Consider the following 22520-nt stretch of genomic DNA (forward strand, 5'->3'; position numbering starts at 1 on the left):
TCCCTCTCTCTCTTTTATTACTTACCTTACTAATTATCTTACTTTTTCTTACTCATTTCACATCTGCTAGTAATTTAAACGGGGCCTCTTCAAAAGATATCTAATTTAGGGATATCATAGTTCCCTAGTCTAACAATTTTGGTACCACAGAGTGATGTCAAGGTATTTTGTATAAAGATAATTTTGGTAAACCCTTCTCATATTTTTAAGTTAATTTTTTGACTTATTATTAGTTTTTCCTCCAAAATAAGTTTTAAAGCCTTCTCTATTATTACATTTAGTCTAACTGGTCTGTAATTGCCTGCTCACTTTTTCCCTTCTTCCTTAAACATAGCTGTTCAGTTAAACATAGATGTTCATAAAGTCAAGACTGCTAATCTAATGGAAATAAAAATTACTTCAATGATAGCAATTAGCAAGACAACCACATTTCTGTAAGTCAAATTTGAAAAGTGTAGTTAGCTATACATTATTCTGCTGCAGTATAGATCAGTATAAAAACTTAGAGTCATCTACAGTCATACTTTGCATTTTGGCTACAGCATTAACAGCTGTAGCTGTAACAGCATTAACTAGTATCTCAAGCTTCATATTTAATGTTATTAATTATTTCCTATTTCTGATTAGACAAGATTTTTCAGTGGCTCATTCATTACCCCAACTTTCATGTTCAGATTCTATTTATGAAAAGTGCAATGTTTGTTCCAGATCATATTTTTAACTGTTTAAGACAATAAACAAAAAGAACGTCCTAACAAAAATCCTTTGGAATGTAGCTGTGTCAATAGACACTTTCTACATGGAAAGCACTATGTAAATGCTAAGAAATAAGTGAATTTTGAAAACCACTCAAGAAAGCAACAGCTAAAAGAAATACATTCTGATTAAGCAAGACTCATTAGATATCACATTATAACTAAATAATTACCATATAGTTGTCATATATTTACGTATTCTTCTCTTAAATTCAGTGACCACAGAATTCTTCCTCTACATGATAAAAGGACTGGGTAGTATTTTGTGATAGGGCTGTGTCAGGCAGCTAGCAATGCAAGCTTGCCATTCATAAAACTGTACGCAAAAAAGATTATAAAAGTACTATGTAGAATATCTCAAGTCCAGAACGGAAGCTAAATAGTACAGCAGTCGCATGGAAGTTATTTTCTTAGAAGTTTGTTTTTAAAATTCATTGTTAACATTCATTACTAGAATGTTATATCACACTCTTCTGTGAAGAGACACCAGTAGAAAAGAAGCTCAACTGCCCACAAATTAGAGAAAAACAAAAAAAAAACCCCTTGATTTTACCATATATCAAGACCATTGCTACTCCTTTTTGTTTGACCGAAGCCAAGTGTAGTCATTCTTACTGCCCAGAACTAATGCTGAAGTTGCTAATGCTATTCTTCAAATGATCACAGTGTCTCTCTCTCTCTTTTTCAGCCCTATCCCAAGACACTCCAAAAACGTGCTGGGGTTAGCCCTTAAAGTAGGTTAGCCCTACCTCTGTTCCCTACTCCAGTGGCTGCCTTTTTCCTTTTCTGTCTTTAAGAACTTTCTCACTCATTTGATTCATCCTTAGCGCCTCCTTATTCCAACCACACAGCTGAATCTGTCTTCCTTCCTCTCTAACCGTTGTCTAATAGGTACGCAACTTTGCCCAGGCAAGTATGCCCTGGCCCTCATGGCTACAATCAAATTCTTTAGTAAGTGACAGCTGGGAGATGCAAAGAAAAGAGCATGGAGAAAAACTGCATTTTGAATCATGGTATATTTTAAACCTCTGTCCAGATACACAGACTGAACTAAGAGCTTTCTTTGCTTTTAACTGTAGTATATTGAAAAATATTGATACATATTGAAATATAATATCATATTATTAACTGAAGTAATTCATTTTGCATTTCCTAAAAAAGACCAAAGTAATTTTAGATAATGAAATTTATATAATTATTTAAAAATAAATGAATGAAAATATTAAGATATCCTTTGTTTTTGTGGTTTTGTGTAGTACCCTATTCAACCTACATAAGCTATTTGTATTTGTCATAACGCTAGTTAGAAACTCTTATCTGGAACAGAGTCTGTAGGAAACATCCTCATTCTTTTTTCTTCATTCCCACCATTAGATCTTTAATTTAAATGATCCCTCATCTGTTGTAAATGCTAGAGCAACAGCCAAAAGAACCAGTAGCTACAGACCTTCATCTTGCTCTCCTTGAAGTCAACAGCATTACTCCTACTCTTAACTTTGAAGAGAAGACAGGTTCCAAGGAGGTCAAACCAGGTACTATTAAATCGATAGGAGTTCTGCATCCGACCTCAACGGGAGAAGAATTCGGGCCTCAAGGCATAAATACTGATTAGGATTAAAGTAAGTGGCATTAAGTACAAAACTGGTGAACCTAAAAAAACAATCTTCATAAACTACATACCTGAGGCAGTGCTGAGTTAAGCTGTCGCTGGAGGGAGTCTCTGTCGTAGATGACATCCTGCAGGCGTTGCTGTGCAAGTGACAAGCTTTCCTGTGTCTCCCGAAGAGTATCAAGGAGACGGTCCCTTTCATCCAGCATGTTCACCATCAGCTGCTCAAAGTGAGAATCCGAGTCCGAGCCGCTGCTTTGGGACCCCCGTTGACTCATCGGGGTGTCCTCGTTTATCGTTGGCATCACTTCACACATCATTTCTTTAAAAAAACACAAATCAGGGAAAAGCTCTTCAGCAGAAAAACATTTGAGGGGATTTCGTAAGAGGAATTAACTCTGTTACATGGACACAGTTAGCAGATTATTGCATTGTTCTCTCTTTCAACTTTGTGCTTTCAATGTTAATCAGATGGTCGATAGACAGGGATTAAATACAGTGACTAATTCCACATCTCAAAGACTTTGAATGTGCTTCCTAAACTGAGAGAAGAATGACTAGAAGGAGATGGAGGTAACAGAATATATTAAATAGTTTTGTAAATAATGTTCTCTTAAAATGAGAGAAAAGACTTCCTCTGCAATTGTAGTCTCCTTTATCGTTGATTTTCTCCCCTCTCTTATTTAATGTCATTGTTGAATTGTTGGTATTGATGCCAACAGCTGCCATTAATTGCCAGATTTTGTCCTGTTCTAGTCATTTCTACAGTACAGCTCAGGCTAACCATTGATCCAGTATCATGCTGCCTTAACAATGCCAGGTTAATCTATTTTTCTGTCTAGTTATTGCCACCCTCAGGGGAAATTATTATCCAGTGAGCTTGTTCAGTAAGAGGTCAAGAACTAGAAGCTCTCTGCTAATTACCATCCCTGTGATATCTTATGCAAATTGAATTACCAGGGACAAAATCGGTGTTGTTTGTTTCCTAAAAACAGTCCTGAGCAGAGCAAATAATATCACCTAGTCCCATTCAATTGTAAAGCTTCTTATGTAAATGTCAAAACCTCACTTCATGTATGGGAAGAAGCTTATGTAATGAAATACTGGGTTCAGCAGATGGGGGAAAAAAAAAAGATATGACAGGTCTCAAAGCTCAGATATTTTTTTTTTAAATAAAAAGACTGTGTTAATAATAGATTATATCTATCAAATGACAGTCACTCAAAGAATCAGAAATTGTTTTTCTAGTATGATTGAAGAACTACAGCAGACATAACTTTATTGATAGTTAAGGGTTAATATTTGGAAATTCTGTTAATGTATTAAATAGTGGAAGCCTTTTATCTCAGCAATTGGGATCAAGGTGATTTTGCTTCATCTACTGGGAGTTAAAATATTTTACTTAGTTTGCTATGGACCTTCTGGACGTGAACTTTGTCTACAATACAGGTGGTTGCCATGCTTCTACTGTTAAGTGTGCCATCATGCAACATTTTCACCTTTTCAGTCTCAATACTACGATAGATTAGCTCTACATATTCTAAAATCTGGTCTGCTTTCCAAAGTAGGAAAATGGAGCTTGTGAAAGTGGAATTTATGAAAAATGGAAGATCTAGCTGTTACAGAGTGTAACTTAAAGATAGGCCATACACCGAGGAACTAAGACACCTGTACTTAATTCATTAAAATCAACTCCTCCTACTATCACTAAGTCATGAGCAATCCTTGTGCTAGCACTGCTTGCCGCTAAGATTTACCGAGCAAATTACATAGTTTTGCTAAGATTAACTGGCCTTGATCATATTCTGAACGTTCATGCAGAATTCAGTATACTTAATTTTTACTTTTTCAGCAGATGTGATAACTAGCAAAGCTGGCACAAAACACTGGTATTTCAACATGAATTATCAGCTACGACTGTGTAGCTTTCATAGACAATAGCTTCACTACTGAGGTTTCAGGTAGACCTCGATCCTATTTTTAAAGTGTCTGGACTGGAGGCAAGGTAAAGGTTCCTCGTGACTATTACCCATTTAGTAATTAATTAGGTGCAAGAGAAGCAGTTAACAGATTGAAATCATAGATACGGAAAAGTTCCTCACATCTCCAATATATTTAGGTCAGGTATATTTACTCAGGATTATCTGATTTGATGCTGCATGTCTACAGAACCCTTTGCCTCTCCTAAACTATAGGCTCCACTAGGAAGTACCACAATGTCCTTTCATATTGAGATGACATTAATACATCAGTGCCTCCATCGCCATAAAAAACTTCAAGTTTAAAAATATTTGCACCATTACCAACTGACCTCCACGGTACCTACCACTTCCTCTTCTGAGTATGGACAGCGTGTACTGTGAGGAAACACAGACAGGGGGTGACTAAACTCTGCAGCTGCACCAGCAGAAGGACAGTTTGAATAAATGAGTATTCATCCTCCTACACTTCAATTTCCCTGCAGAGGCAGAACAGCTTTTGGGGAGTTCTTGTTAAAATAACTGCTTTGTCCACTGTCCACAGATATCTTGAGATGTGGGACGACCAGCAGGAGGAAGCCACTGTCTTGCCTCCACAATCCTCTCGCAATGTTGTGGGAGTACATTTTACTCAGCAAGTGGCTGAGATACTCTGTGGAGTGTCTCCACCCAGGTCCCACCTGTGACTAACCGGTTTGGCACGGTCAAGTTCACTTGATAACTAAAACATCCAAGACCATCTGCCACTTGCTCAGTTTAATCATAACTTTTCAGTATGCAGCAGGTGGCTAGCGACCAAGGTCTCTGCATGCCCATTCTTCAAGACCAAACAATTCAGGTTGTCACTGAACCTTTCCTGCCTTATGATCATCAACATCTCATGGGGCACACTTCCTGCCCCAGGGGATTCTCATCAGTGAACATTCATCATTCAAGAAATTACCTCTAATGTCCTGAACAGCATAGCATACACTACCACTGCTCACAGGCAGTGGCAGAGTGAGAGTGGCGCAGTTTTTCATCCATGCTGGTGTGTGCACAGAACAGGTAGGGAAACCTCTGTGCAGACAGCTGTTGCTACCTCAGCACCTTGTATTCAAACTAGATAGAAAATCTCCTCCTATAGTCATTATGGGGATGAGAGAAGCCATTTATCTGTGTGGTTGTGGGGCAGGAACGGAATCCATGGGCTGAATGCTCATGGCACTATTAATTACCGTGTCTTTTCCCTCTAATCTGCTGCATTCAGGGAGGGGGGTGGCCCATGCAGTGTGCTTATTTTGAAAGCCTGGGCTGCATTATCCTGACATGGCACAAGTAACAAACTTGGGCTGTGAGTAAGACCGCAGAGAAGGCAGGGAATGGGTGGGCAGTTCCTGATGTAGGCAGTTGCTATTTGGAAGTTTTCTCCCACAGCTCACAGCCCCAGGAGAATCTTTAAAAGGTACAGCAGTTCTTGCCATAAGACTGGTGATGTACATTGCTTTCCAGCAGTTCGGAAATCAATGCCATTATTCCATTGGAACCACAGTGCGTCCTCTCCCTTTCCCCACCCTCAGCTTGGAGACAAATATAGAAAAGCTGTATGCTAACCTGGGTCAGATCAGAAATGCTGGTAGGGCGTGCCAAAAAGGGATGTATCGATACTTGCAACAGTGAGAAGCAGGGGAAAAGGGAATCCTGGTACATGTCCTCGCACAGATCTTCTTTGGTAGCCACCAATGAGGACCCTGGAACAACTCTGAAGGGAAGCCAGCTTCTCAGGGTGTTCCTGGGTTACCAACCCAGAAAAAAAGGAGCAAAATTTCGAACAACTGCAGGCTTATTCTGGGGTTTCCAAAGATTTCTTAAAGCTCTTTATGAAAGACATATATGCCATGCTGTTCTGATTTACTATGACTTGTCTCTTCTCACCTTTAGAAAAGCATTCTTTTTCTTTTTTTCTTTTTTTAAACTTTATCTGGTATTTATCACGCTTATACCTGCCAGCAGATGGGATGCCTTCAGTGTCCCAAGGCTGCCACCATTTAACACTGTTCCCAAGAAATGCTGGCCTTCTTCCAGCACATGTTCAAGAATAGAGCCACTCCCCCAGGACCTTATTGCACCCTTTATGAATTTTCTGCTTGATAGCAGGAAGGAATCAAAATACTAAGAATATTTGAAGAATTTTAAAAGGAAGAAAAAAAGGAAAAAAGGGACGATCATCAAGAGGGGCTGTAGTAAAAGCTAGGACAGGTGACGCAGAGAAAGGACTTCAACAAAAGTAGAAAAGTGTCCGCAAACAGATCAATCACAATTTAGTAGCAGAAGATTGGCAGCTGAGGACAAAGAGGAGGGCAGATATGCATTTGGATCTTTATATAGGAAGTCAATCACATCAGGGAGTTCAAGAGTTCTTGAAGCTTCCAGAGCCTTCTGATGGTGTGCATGTATTAGACAACCCTTGGTTAACCACACGATGATGTGGTTCACACACAGGGTCATGACATTAGATTTAAGAGTAAGCTTCCAGTTTAATTATATCTGAAAGGAATTTAGTTTGCACACACCGAAAGCACATAAAGAACCAAGACAACACAATACAGATGGAAACAACCTAGGGATTCATATTAAAACAGAAAATAAAAATAGTATTGTTATGAACAGTTAGGTCTGATTGCTAGTGTGGTCACGCCCTAAGTAATTTTAATTATATTTTTAAATTTCCACTAGGGGAAGAGGGAACTTCTGATTTTCCTTCTATGTAACTATGAACTTTAAAAAAAACTGCCAAAACCCCAACAATTTTTACTCAGTTTCATAATACAATCAACCAGAATATTTCATACACTGAAATCAGAAGGAATCACTGTAACTACCTACTCTTGCCCCACTAATCACAGACCATAAATCTGTGTTAAGCTAAAGTATATTTTATACAGGAAGGATTTAAACCATTACACACTGAAAGTGATCTCTCTAGTAAAATACCCAGAATTAGCCATTATTTCTGTGAAAAATATATGTCTCTTTCAATTGTATTTATAGGGGAGACACAGCCACATTCAATGCTGCAGTTCTTAAAGGCTCAGAGTAAGGCTACTGGCAGGCCCATTTCTATTAAATTTTAGACCTACCATACCAGACACAGGTTTTTTTTGCTGATCTGTGAGTTTACAGAACTTTTGATACATCTCAGATACATTTCACTATATATGCATGAATCAATTTTCATATAGACAGGTCAGATGCATCCTGGACTTACTGTATATATATATATATACAGCTCAGGAATAACAGAGCCATGCATATGCGGCAGGTACTTGTCTCAAGTACACAGTTCTTAATTCATGGAGACATCAATTCTACTCAGAACAGAACTCAGCAGGATAAATAATGGACCATCTTTAAACTTTTTGTCCTCCATTCTTACTGCTTCAAAGACTGTTTAGGCTCATGGGACTCAATTTTCTAAACCATAACTTTTGGATAGACCAAATACAGTCATAAACTGACACCTGGATATTACATGTTTTCTAATTGGTTTATCAGCCAATGGTTTGAGATTCTGCTCCCCTGTCATACAGATGACTATATAACTATATAACCAGAGACAGGCCCAAAAGATCAAAGATCAGGATGAAGTTTCCCAGCCCTCTACTATTCTGAATTGGTTTTATACAGTGTAATAGGCTGTTAGTTTCTCATTCAATTCCACGTGCACACTGAAATTCAGATGCAACAATACATTCATTGAGTCTGTGCATATATTTTAATCTCTCCATTCAGTCTGCATGTGCCAGTTCCTATGTTAAGATTTTCATTATCCCAGGGTAGTATTCCTTTCATTAATCAATAAATTCCTATCAACTACTAGAAGGCAATCAAAGCAATTACAGTTACATATCTTTGATTAGTCCTGTTAGGGAAAAAGAATTCAGAGCTGACAGTAACAGTAAAAGAAGAATGAGCACAAAGACAAACAGCAATGTGTGTGAAGCATCAGAATCCCTTCTCTGAAGTTTACAACTGAAAGTCTGAATTGCATCACCACAATTCTAAATTGCAAAGTAACTTCTCTTATAATTTTCAGGTAATGTGACAAAATATAAACAAAACTGGACTGTATAAATATCTGACATAAACTGCAGAAATTTACAGTGATCGCTGAGTCTTCTTTTTATTTTCCAAACCTGCACTGAGCAACCTAATCTTACTTTGCAGTTGGCCCAGCACTAGGCAAGGGGTTGGCACAGATGACCTCCAAAAGTCCCTTCCAAACAGAATAATTCCATGCGTCTGGAGAGAGTTTTAAGTTCAAAAAATTCACTCATTTACAACAGAGATTCTGAAATTCAATATACGTTTAAAGAAGGTTGGAGAGAAATTTAAAATAAAAAAAACCCAACTCACATTGTGGCTCATCTCATTGCATTCATAAAAAAAAAAAAATGTTGCTTTTATTACGGTGGCCTGCCTTGTGGAGAATTTGGGCTCTACATACGTGGAAGACTTCTACAAAAAGTAAGCAAAATTCACACTGAAAAATAAAAAATAATCCTCAGTTATACTTAATTACAACTATGGCCACATTTTCAGATATTGCTATTTACACTAAACATCCTAATCTCTGAGTGACATTAAAAAAAAAGGAAAAAAAAACAGCCCAAAAAACCCACAAACCAGAGAAACCTGAAAGCAATCACATGAGGATAGGAAACGAACACGTACTTTTTAGATATCCAAATTTAAACAAAAACCTGTGCTTATTTTTAGAAAAGTAGACAATTACTCTTCGTCAGAAAAAATACACTAAAAAATAACTATTATATTGGATGATAAAATGCCACATCTCAGAACATTTTAAATGTAAAAGTTTGAAAAGTCTTGTAACTCATCTTTTATGGCTTCACTTATATTCTGGCTTTACTTATCATTCAAATGGTTTAAACAAAAGAAAGGTTTGAAGAAATATTTTAATGCTCTATATTTTTTCATCTACCCAGTGAATCACAGTAAAGCAGGTAATGAAAAAATATTTTTAGAATAAAGACTGAAGAGCTGCTGAAGCCTAGCTTGGCAGGGGAACACATATGTACAGTATGACAGTAGTTAAGTGGTATATGCTTCTTCTAGAATTTAAAGGGAAGAAACAGTAAATATAAATAATTTTTTTTCCCCAAATTCCAGTATTAAAGTTGTTCCTATTTAAGGTCATAATCTGTTATCAAGTCAATGTTTACAATACATATAAAGGCATGAGGTGCTTGGTACATTTAGGAAGTTTTCTGACAATACCATTAATGAGAAATAAAAATATGAATACATCATATTCTCATCAGGGAAAAAAAAAAGTTTTCCTAACACCATCCTCTCAGAAAACAATCAAGCAAACAAGCCCCCAAACAAACCCAAGAAACACGAAACACAGACTTGCTTTCTTCTCAAAAGAAAGATACATGGTGTCGAATGGAGTAAACTCAGAAATCTGTAACCAGCTACCAGGAGTCAGTTTTGCAGAGACTGAGTAAATTCCCACTGAAGTAATTTACTAAGGATTTCTTTATCAAGACTCTGGTCACCTGAAAGGAGGAGGAAAAGATGAAGGAGGAGTACTTCAGGCATCTAACTTGGTTTCCTAATTTGATACCTCAAATGCTACTTAATAATACCAGTGGCACCCAACAATGCATCTAGCAAGTCCATGTAGCAATTTGTGCCACTAGAGGAGAACTGCAGGCTGTTGCCCCCAGAAAACTGAGTCAGAAAAGGAGTTGGGGAAGAAATGGAAGTGGAGAGGGAACAGATAATGAAGATCTTCATTTACCATCCTGATCCTCACAAGTAAGTGAGGAACAGGCCAGATACAGCAGCAGCAACCTGCTACTAAGGGGCAGCCATCTTGCTCTGTCAGGACATAACTGAAGGCATGCTGAGTTACATAGGAGGGAACACAGGCATCCAAGACAGAACATTGAGGGAGCTGGAATTTCTTTCAGTGGGTGTTAGGAACTTCAAGTGGTGGATTAAACACCTCTGTCCCGTTATCTTCAAAACCACAGAAGTTCACGATATCAGGATAAGCCTTTCACGTACATTATTCTGTGTGATACTTCCCACATGGACAGGACTGCAAAGAAGAGGAACGACTGGAGGGAAAGGACTTAACAAGGTGACATACACTTCATTAATACCTACACATGCATTATATACCTCTATACCCACTATAAGAGAAAAAAGAGAAATTTTGTGTTCCTTTGCCAGAAAAAGGGTGACTTGATCTGTAGTAATACAACTTAATTAAAGCTATGCTTGACTGATCTAAGTCAACAAAAATAAGACTTTTTAAATGTGTTTCTCTTTCTTTAAAAAGAAAAACAGAAGCTCCATTGATACTGAACATAGTATCTCTGCAGTAAAAAGTTTATCAGTTTACCCAGTACTGTGAATGTAAGTAAAGCAATCCCTCAATGCAACATGCATTTACTTTAAGTCACCAGCATTTTACTGTTAATACACAAACACTGTTTCTTGGATTCATCAGGAGCCACAGAGCAGACATTAGAATTCTCTTGCTCGGGGAGCACACAAAGTGCCCAAAACTCTCAAGGACTGCAATGGATACTGAACTTGTGTAGCAGCACCTTATGACTATCCCAAACCCTCTGAGAGGTTCTGAAGGGGGAGCAGGATACCGAGAAACTACTTCTTCCTTAAAAATCCATGTAGCACATACGTGCTCCCTAGAAAAAGACTTTCAGGCAATGCAATAACTTTAGAACCTAAGCACTTATTTTAATAGTAGTTCTAGACCTGAAGTGGCTCAGTTATCACAGCCATACACAACGACACCCTGTGAAGCAACACATTAAAGTTCTCTAAATACATTCTCTTTCTTGTCCATTGTATATCTAATACACCATCTACTGCAAAATCTATTCCAGGTTGATAGGTTCCTAGTTCATTTTTTTCTCCAATCATTTGCATGGAGCCTAACCCAACAACTGCTTAAATTCATGGAAATTCTACCATGGACATCAGTGGGTTTGGATCAGTGTAGATGGTTGGAAAAGTCACTAACATAGACAAGCCATTAACCTCTTGTAATTTTACTGCCTCCAAACAGGACCATAAAATTCACAAATGTACGTTATGCATGACTAGGGAGCACGATGGATATTATGTGACCATTGCCTACAATATTACGAGAAATCATGAACAGGTTTCCCCTCTAAACACACAACATTTAACTGGCAAAAAGCAACAACTGTGATGTTCTATGAGAGGGAAAAAGAATGTGGTTCGTTGTCATTGCATTAAAGATTTTTCAGGTTGTATGAAAAAATGTCACAGCAAATCTATAGGATTAGCTGCATTATGTCTCCATCAAGAGTGAACTCAATATTAGGTCAATTAGGAATTCTGCAGCTCAGTTTAGACATCCAGATGACTGAATGGATAAAAATTGCAACAAACAGCACTGGATATGCCCACCCTTGGTTGAGAGTTATATAAAGCTCCTTTTCAGGAGCTACCCCATCAACAACTAAATTAATAGCAATTCTTTTATATTATATTTTATACACAGATGCTGATAATCATGTATGGACCAGGTGTGAAAGTGCATCCTCAATACTGACTTTCTCTAAAACTACTTGAAATTTCTGTGGTACATATCCTATAAGGGTGCAAGATGAAAAAGTTGTCATCTTTCTTCTCATTGGACCCCACCCTATTTGACATTTTCTGTTATGCTGATTGTCCAAGACTCTTGGAATTATTGATTTTTTTTAAGTGAATGCTGTAACAAACACCTCTGCAATCTCACGTAGCCTGAGAATAATTTACCAGCTGGACTTTTTCACTTGGGCAAGCTCTGGGAATGAGAAGACGGAGTACTACTTGGCTTCTGCCTGACAAAGGCTCTTAGACAAGCATTCATTCTGCTCACCTTGAAGGCTACCACCTTAGATGTGAATCTAATTTTATTCCCTCACCTTTCTGTCCATAACTGGTTTTTAAAGCTTGTTTTCTGTATACTCAGATGTTTGATTTGCACAGCAAGGTTGAGGAGTCATTTCAAGTTACTTGTAATTTTGCTGCAGAAAAAACAAGTAGAAATCTAACTACCATACATTCTAGCCTGTCCACAGTGACATCAGCTTGAAAACTCATTTCATTGGATCATTCCGGATATTTTGCATTTACAAGCTTTTTTTTTTTCAAATCGTTAAATAGATATAGTGGCTGATAAAACCAGTTCTTACTGCAGTTATGTCTTTTCAGATGTTCTCAGCAAGATTGTTCTTAGGCAGCACAGTGTAATTCCATAAGGAAAATCCTTCCTATTGTCTGAGTTGCATTACATGCATATTCCTCCTCCTAGTTAACTCCTTACCTGCCAGACTCCACTAAACTATGATATCACCTTTAACAGAAGCATTCTGCGCTCCTTCCACACAGGAGGGGTGATCAACACAGTACCTTGAAAAAGGACTCATTCCAACTGTTTGTTCTTTATGTCATCCCTCTGGACTCTTATCTCCCTCAACCATACCAAAAAAAAGAAGTTGGCTTCACGTTTTTTAGTCTGATATTCCCCAACTCCCATTACAGAAATGCATTTAAATACCACACAAGTACTACAGCAAGAGGCAGACAGCAAGATTTTGTATTTGCACCTCACCTCCCGGAGGGTATCAGGACTAAGGAGGGAATGTCTAACTCAGAAATAGAAGGTTCAGTACCTAGTGGCTTTTATTTCGGCGTCTGCTATTTCACTTGATCAATAACAACCGCAGTCTCCACCGGCTTCGAGCGGGGACTCACACAGCCGAGCACTCCTGGACCATCTTCCTAGCAATGGTGACACAGGCGTTGCTCCGAGGAACCCCAAGCCCCCGCACCCGTCCTCCGGCAAGACTGGCTGCTTGGCACCTCAGCATTTTCTTCGGTCACTTCGTCAGCAGCCAAGAGGAGAAGCATCCATGGGAAAAATGGCATATTACAAATTTTGCTTTGGGAAGCAGAGCTCGGCTCAGACCATTGTCGGGAGCTGGAGAGGGGGGAGCGGCTCTTAAAGCTCCAGCAGCCCCTTTCGAGCAACAGCATCCTTGCAGCTGGAGGCAAGCCATTACAGGGGGGGAGGGGCCAGGGCGAAAGCATCTTTCTTTTATTTCTCATCTTTTGTTAAACTTCACTGAGCGATGTCTGGCTTCTCTAGTTCTGCAATACCTCCCAGGCTAATGATGCCTCTGCGCGTTAAGTCCACGCGCACGCACGACTGCCTGCATGATCAAACGCCGTTTTCTGCTTTACAGAAAGAAATCCTCTGCCCACAGCTCATCGCTGCGCAGCAGGTACCGTACGGGGCCCGATCCCGGCGGTGCCGAGCAGGAGCCGCGGCAGTGGGAGTTGGCAGAGAGCCCCGGCAGGTCACCCCACGGCACGTGCGCCGCACCCTACATCCACCCCGCGCGTCCCGGGCACCCCGGCTCCGCCGGGCACAAGCGACGACAGCCGCGGCGCCGCCGCCCGCTCCCCACCAAGGGCTAAGGAGGGAGGGCCGGCGGGCCGCCGCCGCACTGCCCCAGCCCCCGGTTAGCGATTCGGTGAGGCCTCTTGTTGAAAGCGGTGTGAGCGCTCTGAATCGCTGTATTCTGCAATTTAAGAGAGTTCAGGCAAACGGCAGTACATGTCATCTAATCGGATATATACTGTCATAAAACGTATCATCTGCTGTAATCCGACCATGACAAAGCAGTGGTAAAATCTGCCATAATCTGAATAGTCCAGGCGTGTAATTAATATTATGCACTTGGAAACGCCAGGCATGGGCAGACGCCCCCTCCCCGGGTTCGGAGCCTGGCCGGCCGTGCGGCACCGCCGGAGGGCGGGCGAGGCGGGAGTGGAGGCGGAGGGAGCGGCTGCTGGGCTCGGCGCGCTCCTCCTCGGCGGGGACTTCCCCTGGAAGCCGCTGCAGTGGTTTCCACCGGTCCTTAAATAAATTCTGAAGTAATCACGTCTGCTCCCTCTGCCTCACGCACCGCGGCTCCCCAGATGCAGCTGCTGCTGCTTGGCGGCTCGCACGGCGCTAATTCCCTCACGCCCACTCCTTGAAAAAAAAAAAAAAAACAAAAAAACAAAAAAGAAAAAAAAAAGGGGACGGTAGGGCCCGATCCTAACCGGACAGCGCCGCTTCCTCCCCTCTCCTCAGCGCGACCGCTCCTCTCTGGCCGTTACACAGGCCCGGCGGGCGCGTGCCCGTCCGTCAGCGCCCAACGGTTCCTGCCGCGACGGAGGCCGGCGCGCGGCCCAGGCGCGAAGGGGCCCGGGGTGGGGAGGCAGGGGGAGGGTGCGGCGGCACCTCAGCCGCCAACCGCCCCCTCGGCCTGGCGGGGCGGCCGGGCCTGCTGCACCCGCAGGTGTCTTCTCGCCCGACGGCCCTCCTCGCTTGTCAATGCCGGCCCCCGCGGCCCGAGGTGTGGGGACAGGAGACTGGCGAGGGTCCCTGGAGGAACTGGGCGTCGTCAGTAACTGGGTACCGGAAAATGACTTAAAGTCGGAGGAAAAACTTCTTTACCTTGAGGGTGCCAGAGCACTGGAACAGGCTGCCCAGAGAGGTTGTGGAGTGTGTGTCTCTGGAGACATTCAAAACCCACTTGGATGCATTCCTGTGAAACCTGCTCTAGGTGACCCTGCTTTGGAGGGGAGTTGCGGGTTGTACTAGATGATCTCCAGAGGTCCTTTCCAACCCCTATCACTTTGTGATTCTGTGATTTTCGGAGTGTTCGTTTGTAATGAAGTTCATCCCAGTTGGCATTCGATGTGCTGGTGTCAACTACGCAAACTTGGTTCTTGCAAGAAATACTTCAATATTTGTTTACATTTCTTTCACATACCAAAAAAACATTTCATGCAGGACTGACCGTTGCTTCGGAAGCCTGAACTCACTTCATCCACTTTAGAAAGGTGCAGGGGAGATAAGGAAGCCACAGGCAGCAGTGGGTGCAGACTCAGTGGCTGTGGTTGCTTCACAGCAGGTTTGGCCCGTTATTTTGCTCATTCCTGACACTGTGTTGTGGAGAATGAAAATGCACAGAGGATGCACATGTACAGTAGAAGACAAATAGCTGAGAAGAGTTGCCAACATGGACATCCTAAAAACAAGTGCAATTAAGGTACTGGTGCCATGCCAGAGTTTGCTGCCAGAGCCCGGCCTTTCAGTGCAATCCATGGGTTAAAAGAGCCAAAATAAAATAACTTCTCCCGTCCAACTGTGTCACTATTCCAACTGGCTTTTTTTTTGTCACTTTTCTTGGCTGTTCCAGATCCTTCTCCTAACTTAATTTATCTTCAGCATTAGAGCAGTTGCCTGACAATCACACTCTAGCTGAGGGCAAGATCCATCATCCATCAGACTTACACACACAGCGATTGCAACAAATCTGAGCTCTGAGTTAGGTGATTGAGGAAAAACTAAGCAGCTCAGAAAGCACTTGTGAGAGCAAGTGTGTTCAGCAGGCAGCCATGTAAGCTGGATAGTAAGAACTTCAAAGAACAGCATATCTGATGGTTTCTTTTCTATTATTTGTTTGGGGTTTTTTTTTTCCTTTTTTTGAAGTATATTACTTTCTGTACAATAAGGTTTGTAGGTCAGATCAGGATTTGCAGCTTCAAACTCTCAGAACTCAGGACTGTTAGTTAACTTTATAACAGCATCGGTATGCACAGAAGGATCACTCTTAAGTATTTAAAGATGAGTGTCATTGATGACATCCTTCCTTCTTCCCGTCTTGCAAACAGCAGCTTTCCCGATTAAAGCATTTGCCAGGCATGTGGGAGATCTGAGCTCACTGTCCGTGTTCACCCAAGGTGGATGTTTTCAGCACTTACCTTGGAAAAGATTCTGGTCCCTGTTCCATGGACTGGAGGAGCCAATTATTTGACAGGCCTCCCTCATAGTCATTTGGTTTGTAAACATTTGCGGAATACTTTGGGAAGTCTGTTGGCCCCTCAGCTCCTCATGCCCATCCTCTCTACTGCCTTTCAATCATTAAAGCAAAAACTTAGCACAGAAAGACTGTTATTGGTACTCATAATATTGTCCTAGCTGACCTGCTGCCCTTAGTTTCTCTGTTGCCGCATTCACAGACGAGTAAGTGGCTGAAGTACCGTGTTTCACAGAGCTGAGGTTACTGCATAGTGCAAAAGTTGCCAATTAATGCCTGTGCGTTGTGGTACCAATTTAAACAGGAGACTCTTTCTATTCATGCATGTAGGCTTTTGAGGTCAATGAGATGGAAGAAGAAGAACAAACTCTAAAGAGTGGAAAATGAAGAACTATGAAAGAACCACAAAACCTGGGATGGAGCAAGTCCTTTGAGCTTTGTCATAATAAGGGAATGCTCAATACAGTGGAGGGCATCTTTTGGTAAAACTTACTGCATGGATAATTTTGATCAAGCACATAAGAGCAAAATGATATATTTTATGGAAACCTTAGCAGTGAAAGGTACTGAATGTACTGTTTAATTATAAGCGCAAGCTTCCCTTGAATGGAATTTGACCATCAGATCTCCAAAACAGTTTTGCTTACTAAGCTCCAAGTATGCCAACCAAATTTATTAATTATGCCAGAAGTATGAAATGCCCAGTCTCTTCTGTCAGCTGTCTCTGTTTCATGTGGTATTTGAGCATATGGAAATTACACGACATGAGTGGGTAAAGATAGGTAGGAAGAGTACAGCGAGACTGTACTCTTTATTAGCATAAAAAGTCCTCCTTACCATTTTCCAAGTTATTTTAAAAAAGAAAATATAATCTTATGACAGAAAGAATACTTCAAAGACATGTCTGAAAACTGGCTTCCTCCCCTGTGTAAGTCTCAACATGGGCCTTTCTCACATTTTGTCTCCAACAAAGAGAAAGCGAAGACTTACGAAATCTTCTGCTACTAACAGGGTTAAAGAGGGAACTGACACCACCGTGCTCTCAAAAAATAACTCATCGTATTGGGAAGTGAGGAACCAACTTGGAAAAGATTTGTCTTTACTTTCAAGACGCACAGTGCAAACTGAGGAGCAGTTTGCAAATGGTTGCAAAGATACGTGATGTAGTCAAAGCAACAAGAAGGGAAAGTGATTCCTGTAGCCCTATGTAGACCTGATTTGAATAATATTGATGACATGGCACTTAATTTGTTAAAGCTTGCCAACAGCTACTACAGCATGATGAAGGCCTGCATAGGATTTTTATGGAGATGGAGAAAGGAGAATCTGTTTTAGAAATGTTACATAGGAAGAAAAAAAAGCAATATTTAGAGCTAGTCTTCACTTGATAAAGAAGTCATTAGAGACTAAGAAAGGAGTGCAGAAATAAAGTTCAGAAGATCTTGGCTGGGACTGGAAAAAAGAAATGTAATATTGTGTGAATAAATTACATTCCAGTGTAATTGGAGTTATAATTCCAATTGTACTTTACAATTATGTTCATGCTTATTTCCCAAAGGTTCTCTGCATATTAACATAGCTTTAAGGGTTTCCCTGTAGTTCCTTACTTTAGATTTCTTACCTATTTCAGCTATGGGTTTTACCTTCTATAACTTGATTACTGCGTCTCACTAGAAGACTGTCATAAACTTGGTTTTCTCACGCAAAAAAAACCATTCCACATGTGGCCTCAAAAATCATCATGGTAACCTTAAAAATCTCTCATTGCAGACATTTCATGGGGATAGAGAAAGTTTAGAACAGGGATATACCCTTAGCTTAAATGTGAATTGTTCAAAGCCAACTAAAGACCAATAAAAGAGAAGCTTGAGAGTTTGATAGCATAGTTAGCACCTTTCATTTCAGTACAGCTGAAAGTCCTCAGCTGGGAAAGGACAGGTTTTATCTCTGTCTCAGTTAGTCTGATCTGCAGAGTAGGCTTGATTTCCCAGCTACAGAATGGTTGATCAGACCAGAATCTTCTGGTCTTATTACACTCCTTCTGGATGCTTTTTCTGGAGATGTGATTTAAGGGCTGCTTAAAGACCTGCTTGAAAATCTCCGTTACTTACAATACACATTGTTGCATATGAGACCTGAAAACTGAAGGGGAGCAGTTTTTTTGTGATCTGAGATGTGGAATGTTATCAAAGAGCAGTCATTCTGCTCTTTTTCCACTGTGTCTAGTGTTACCCAGCTGAAGTGCTGCTTGCAACTAAAGTGGCATAAGATGCGAATAAACATTTACATTCAGTTTGCTGTTGAAATACTTAAGGTGTAATAGAAAATTTCACTCTAGCATGGTTACCATAAAAAATGAAAAATCACATTCAGCTGTACTGAGAGTAGCTAGCTGTGCTATCAGATTCTTAGACTACAATTTAATTATTTTTTTAATTAACATATAGGTGCAAGCAACAAACTGCATCAAGGCAAGAAAAAAGTTCTCCGATTCCTGCCATAATTTTTCCTTTTGTGTAGTTTCAGTTTTTTCACAAATTGCTCTAAATTGGTCTTTGCCACTGGCGTGGAACAGATCTGAACGGATACTAGTGATGTTTTTAAAAGTCACTGAAATCCAGGCAAATGAGAGAGAAATTAATGTCCTTGCTTAGCTAAGGAGCTTCCTTTTCATACATGGAAATGTAAAAATATGCAGACTCTCAAAATAGCAACTGTGATCAAGAAACAATGTACCACAATTTAAAAAAAACTTTAAACATTTTAAAATTCATCATCATAGTGGATTTGTTAAAGGTCATTCAATTCATATTCCACTTCATCACATAGTGTGAGTTAAAGGAGGAACTAGTTCCAAAGCCAAGCATGAAGACCACGAAGCAGATGTTGATGACAGGAATCAGCAAAGAGTAACATGAACCATTACTGATGCTGATGAAAGATCTTCTAATTAGGAAACAATCCAATCTATACCACCGTTGTCAATAAAACAGCCTTCATAGTCAGCATCATAACAAACTAGCACCATGAGTCTGCCTTTCCACCCCAGGATACTTGCTCCATCACAAACCTGAAAAAAATTAGAAGGTGAAGACCAATGACCTCTCCATCTGAAAATGTCAAGACATTGAGGCATCTCACAGGTGTTTCAGGTCATGCCTGGCTCCTTTGCACACAAATAAATCAAACCTGTTTACACTGAACCCATGCAAAGCAGTATTCAAATTAAAATTTCTGTCGCTAGATTGCCAGTACACTCTATCTCAGTGTAACGTCAGTGAGATAGCTTCAACTACTTACGCTTTCATAATCTCTCAGCTTTAGCTACAAAGTGCTATTCATCTGGATAAAAATCCCTCTATGATCAGGAAACTGCAAGTATTGCACTATGGTGCAAAATGGCTGCTCAGGTAGACAGGTTACTCAGAGAAAGCCAAAATATATACTCCACTCCTCATTCTAGATTTTAAGCATGGGGATATGGAATTTTAAAAGAAGTTCTGATTCTCAATACTTTCAAATATTCCATGGGGTTTTCAATTGTCTGTAGTTTAGATTAATTAAAGTTTGGGGTTTGACAGTTATGTTCTTTTATTATAACAGAATGTTTCATTATTGGGAAAAATCTCATCTGCTCAGCAAAAATAATAAGATGAAGGACACTCATAGGATTTGCTTAGCTGCTAGGCTGAATGTAGCAGTGTATAAACATGCCAAAACAAAGGCACACAAGAAAACATGCTGAAGTAAGACACTTCACTGTACACCTTCTGCCTATGACAAGATAAAAAATGCACAAGAGATGCTAGTTAAAACAGATGTTAGTGAAAACGCTTTGTGAATTACTTCAAAAGTATACGAATATCATGCTACAGAATGGGATATAAGGAACCATACAGGTTAAATGCCTTACCTGGAATGTTAAACAGATTTTCACAAAAAAAAATGATCTGTTTATGTTTATTTTTAAAATGCTTCCCCACCTTTCAACCATTCACTTTCATGTGTGACCAAAGCATGTCCACTTCCACTTTGGTGCAGTTAAAAGAATGGTAACTTCTGGTACTAGGAAAGAATTTCAGAAGATAATCAGTTGCCAACAGAATAAAGCCTTTCTTTGTCAATAGACAAAGTCAATAGTTTCGGAGATTCCAGCACTACATTCCAATATCTGCTGTTGTTCATTCCTACTGTGTGTAAAAAGTTTCAAAGAATGCTGAGTTGTTTATCGGGCTGCGTTATGGCTGGGAAATCTTCATCACAGATGTGCAAAGTAACGTGCTTTTAATGTTTTTTTAAAATAAATAATTCATATGCTTACAGTACAAAAATTAGCAATACAATTTGAAATTTTTCTCCACCAAGGTATATTTTTAGCTTTACCATACACATGTACTGGCTCTTTCTCACTGTCTTAATGTTTGGGCTGGGTTTTTGGTGGGGTTTTTTTGGTGCAAATTGTTGGGCAAAGAAATTACGCTAAAGCAAAGGTAAGTTGCTTGCTTTCTAAACAATGTAAATTCATTTTGTTTAGTACATAGGGCCAATTATGAAATCAGGCCTTTAAAAAAAAAAAAAAAAAAGAGAGAGAAAAAGAAAAAGGAACTGGATTCTTTATTCACTGTGGAGTCTAACAGCCCTGTTAACAACGAGGTACTTTGGAGAGGTTTCCAGAAAAAGAAGACTGACTGTTGGAGTTCCATCACTGCAAAATATTTTATTACTTAGTGTAAACTTGAGAAAGAGAAGCCTGTATATGAACCATACATGTTTATGGCACAAGCTTAGGTTCACAATCATCAATAAGAGAAAAACACTGGAAGGTGCGGGACTACGAAAATCCAAAACTAGTTCCTTGGCTTGGAAGGTCGTGTACTCACATGTGTTTTCATACACAAACCATTTTATTATGTACCTGTTGAGTTTGCTGCCCACAAAATATACCTGACAAAGAATCTCAAATAGTAATAAAAAAAAATGACAGAAAAGGAAAAAAAAAAGAAAAAGTGAGAGAAAAATTAAAGTGGCTTGCATGCTACTGTTCTTGCAACCAGAAAAGCGTATTTCATAATGTGGCCCAAACAGCATTAACTACATTGCAACAGGGTTGGTAGTTTTCAGCCTCTCCCCTTGTCAGACTGCACACCAACATATGGCTCTTAGGTTTCCTCTTTTCTGTACTTACATACTTCTGTACTATTCACTTATACAGTAACATGAATAATCAGCCATCTATGAACAAAGCACCATAAGTGCTTGTGGTGTCATTAAACATGAAGCAGTACAAATTTAAATTTACATAAAACTCACTTATGTTGAGCCTACTCTTTATTTTGCTGTCTGTATGTTAGATTGTTTTGGGTTACATTAGACAAAAGGTAAGCTATTCTAGAGCACACTTGGCATAATATATTATTGTCAAATGTATTACTTTTGCTTATAATTTTTAGTGCTATTTAATGCCCGTTATATTTAATGAAAAATATGAAAATGGTAATTCTACTTTTTTCAATTATCTGAATAAAAACTCTCAGTAGAAAATTGTAATGGACTAGAAATTCGGTAGGAGGGAGAAATACGTGTATTTGCGATATTTCCAAGTTTTACCCTTTAAGTGAGTCATATTTTCTGCTAATTATGTGCATCGCTGCTAGCAATTTATTTTGTTACTTTCAAACTATTTTCAGTCATGGCAAAGATTTCTTAACATCTGTATGCATGAGAAGCTTCACACTTCTCCTGCCATTAGCTAACAGAAGAAGGAAAGGAAAGGCAAGCAGCAGAGCAGAAATGAACAAAATGTCATTGTTTGCAGAACTCAAGATCCCAGCTGAAGGAGACTTGTCACATTTCATGCATACACACATACTCACGTACACACTTACAAACAGACCCCCAAGAGAATTTTTTAAAAAATCATACCTACAAAATCTCAATGCAGTAAGAATTCTCCAGAAAATTACCAGACAAATTTATCAAATCCCCAAATATTATTTAAGTATTTTTTCAATATTAATCACATGAAAATGAGCACATCTTACTATAAAATGTGACCAAGAGAAGTTCCATTTTAGAATGAAATTTTTACACACAATTATCTTTTTTTCACATTCTACTTCTCCATGTCTCCTTTATATCCTGGACATTTTTTTCGGTCCTGCTTTTTTAGCATTTGTTTCATTTTGGTAAGAATAATTTTCCAGTTTATTACTGAAGATGACCATTAATAGCTATTAATAGTAAT

General features: G+C 39.6%; 1 protein-coding gene across 9 annotated transcripts in view; it reads right to left on the reverse strand.

The window, feature by feature from the left end:
- PPFIA2 (PTPRF interacting protein alpha 2) overlaps positions 1-13428 on the reverse strand; it is a 341503-nt gene extending 328075 nt beyond the window's left edge. For 4 of the 9 annotated variants that reach the window (XM_074574254.1, XM_074574223.1, XM_074574193.1 and 1 more), the window contains exons 1-2: positions 13073-13428; positions 2436-2686 (exon numbers count right to left, since the gene is read on the reverse strand). In XM_074574254.1, coding sequence (XP_074430355.1) covers positions 2436-2684 — 249 coding nt within the window. In that variant the 5' untranslated portion in view covers positions 2685-2686; positions 13073-13428. The remainder of the gene's footprint in view (positions 1-2435; positions 2687-13072) is intronic. The other 5 variants (XM_074574213.1, XM_074574183.1, XM_074574173.1 and 2 more) reach the window with 3 other exon arrangements.
- Positions 13429-22520: the final 9092 nt, after the last annotated feature.

This window comes from Larus michahellis, chromosome 1 (assembly GCF_964199755.1).
Source record: "Larus michahellis chromosome 1, bLarMic1.1, whole genome shotgun sequence".
Classification (NCBI taxonomy): domain Eukaryota; kingdom Metazoa; phylum Chordata; class Aves; order Charadriiformes; family Laridae; genus Larus; species Larus michahellis.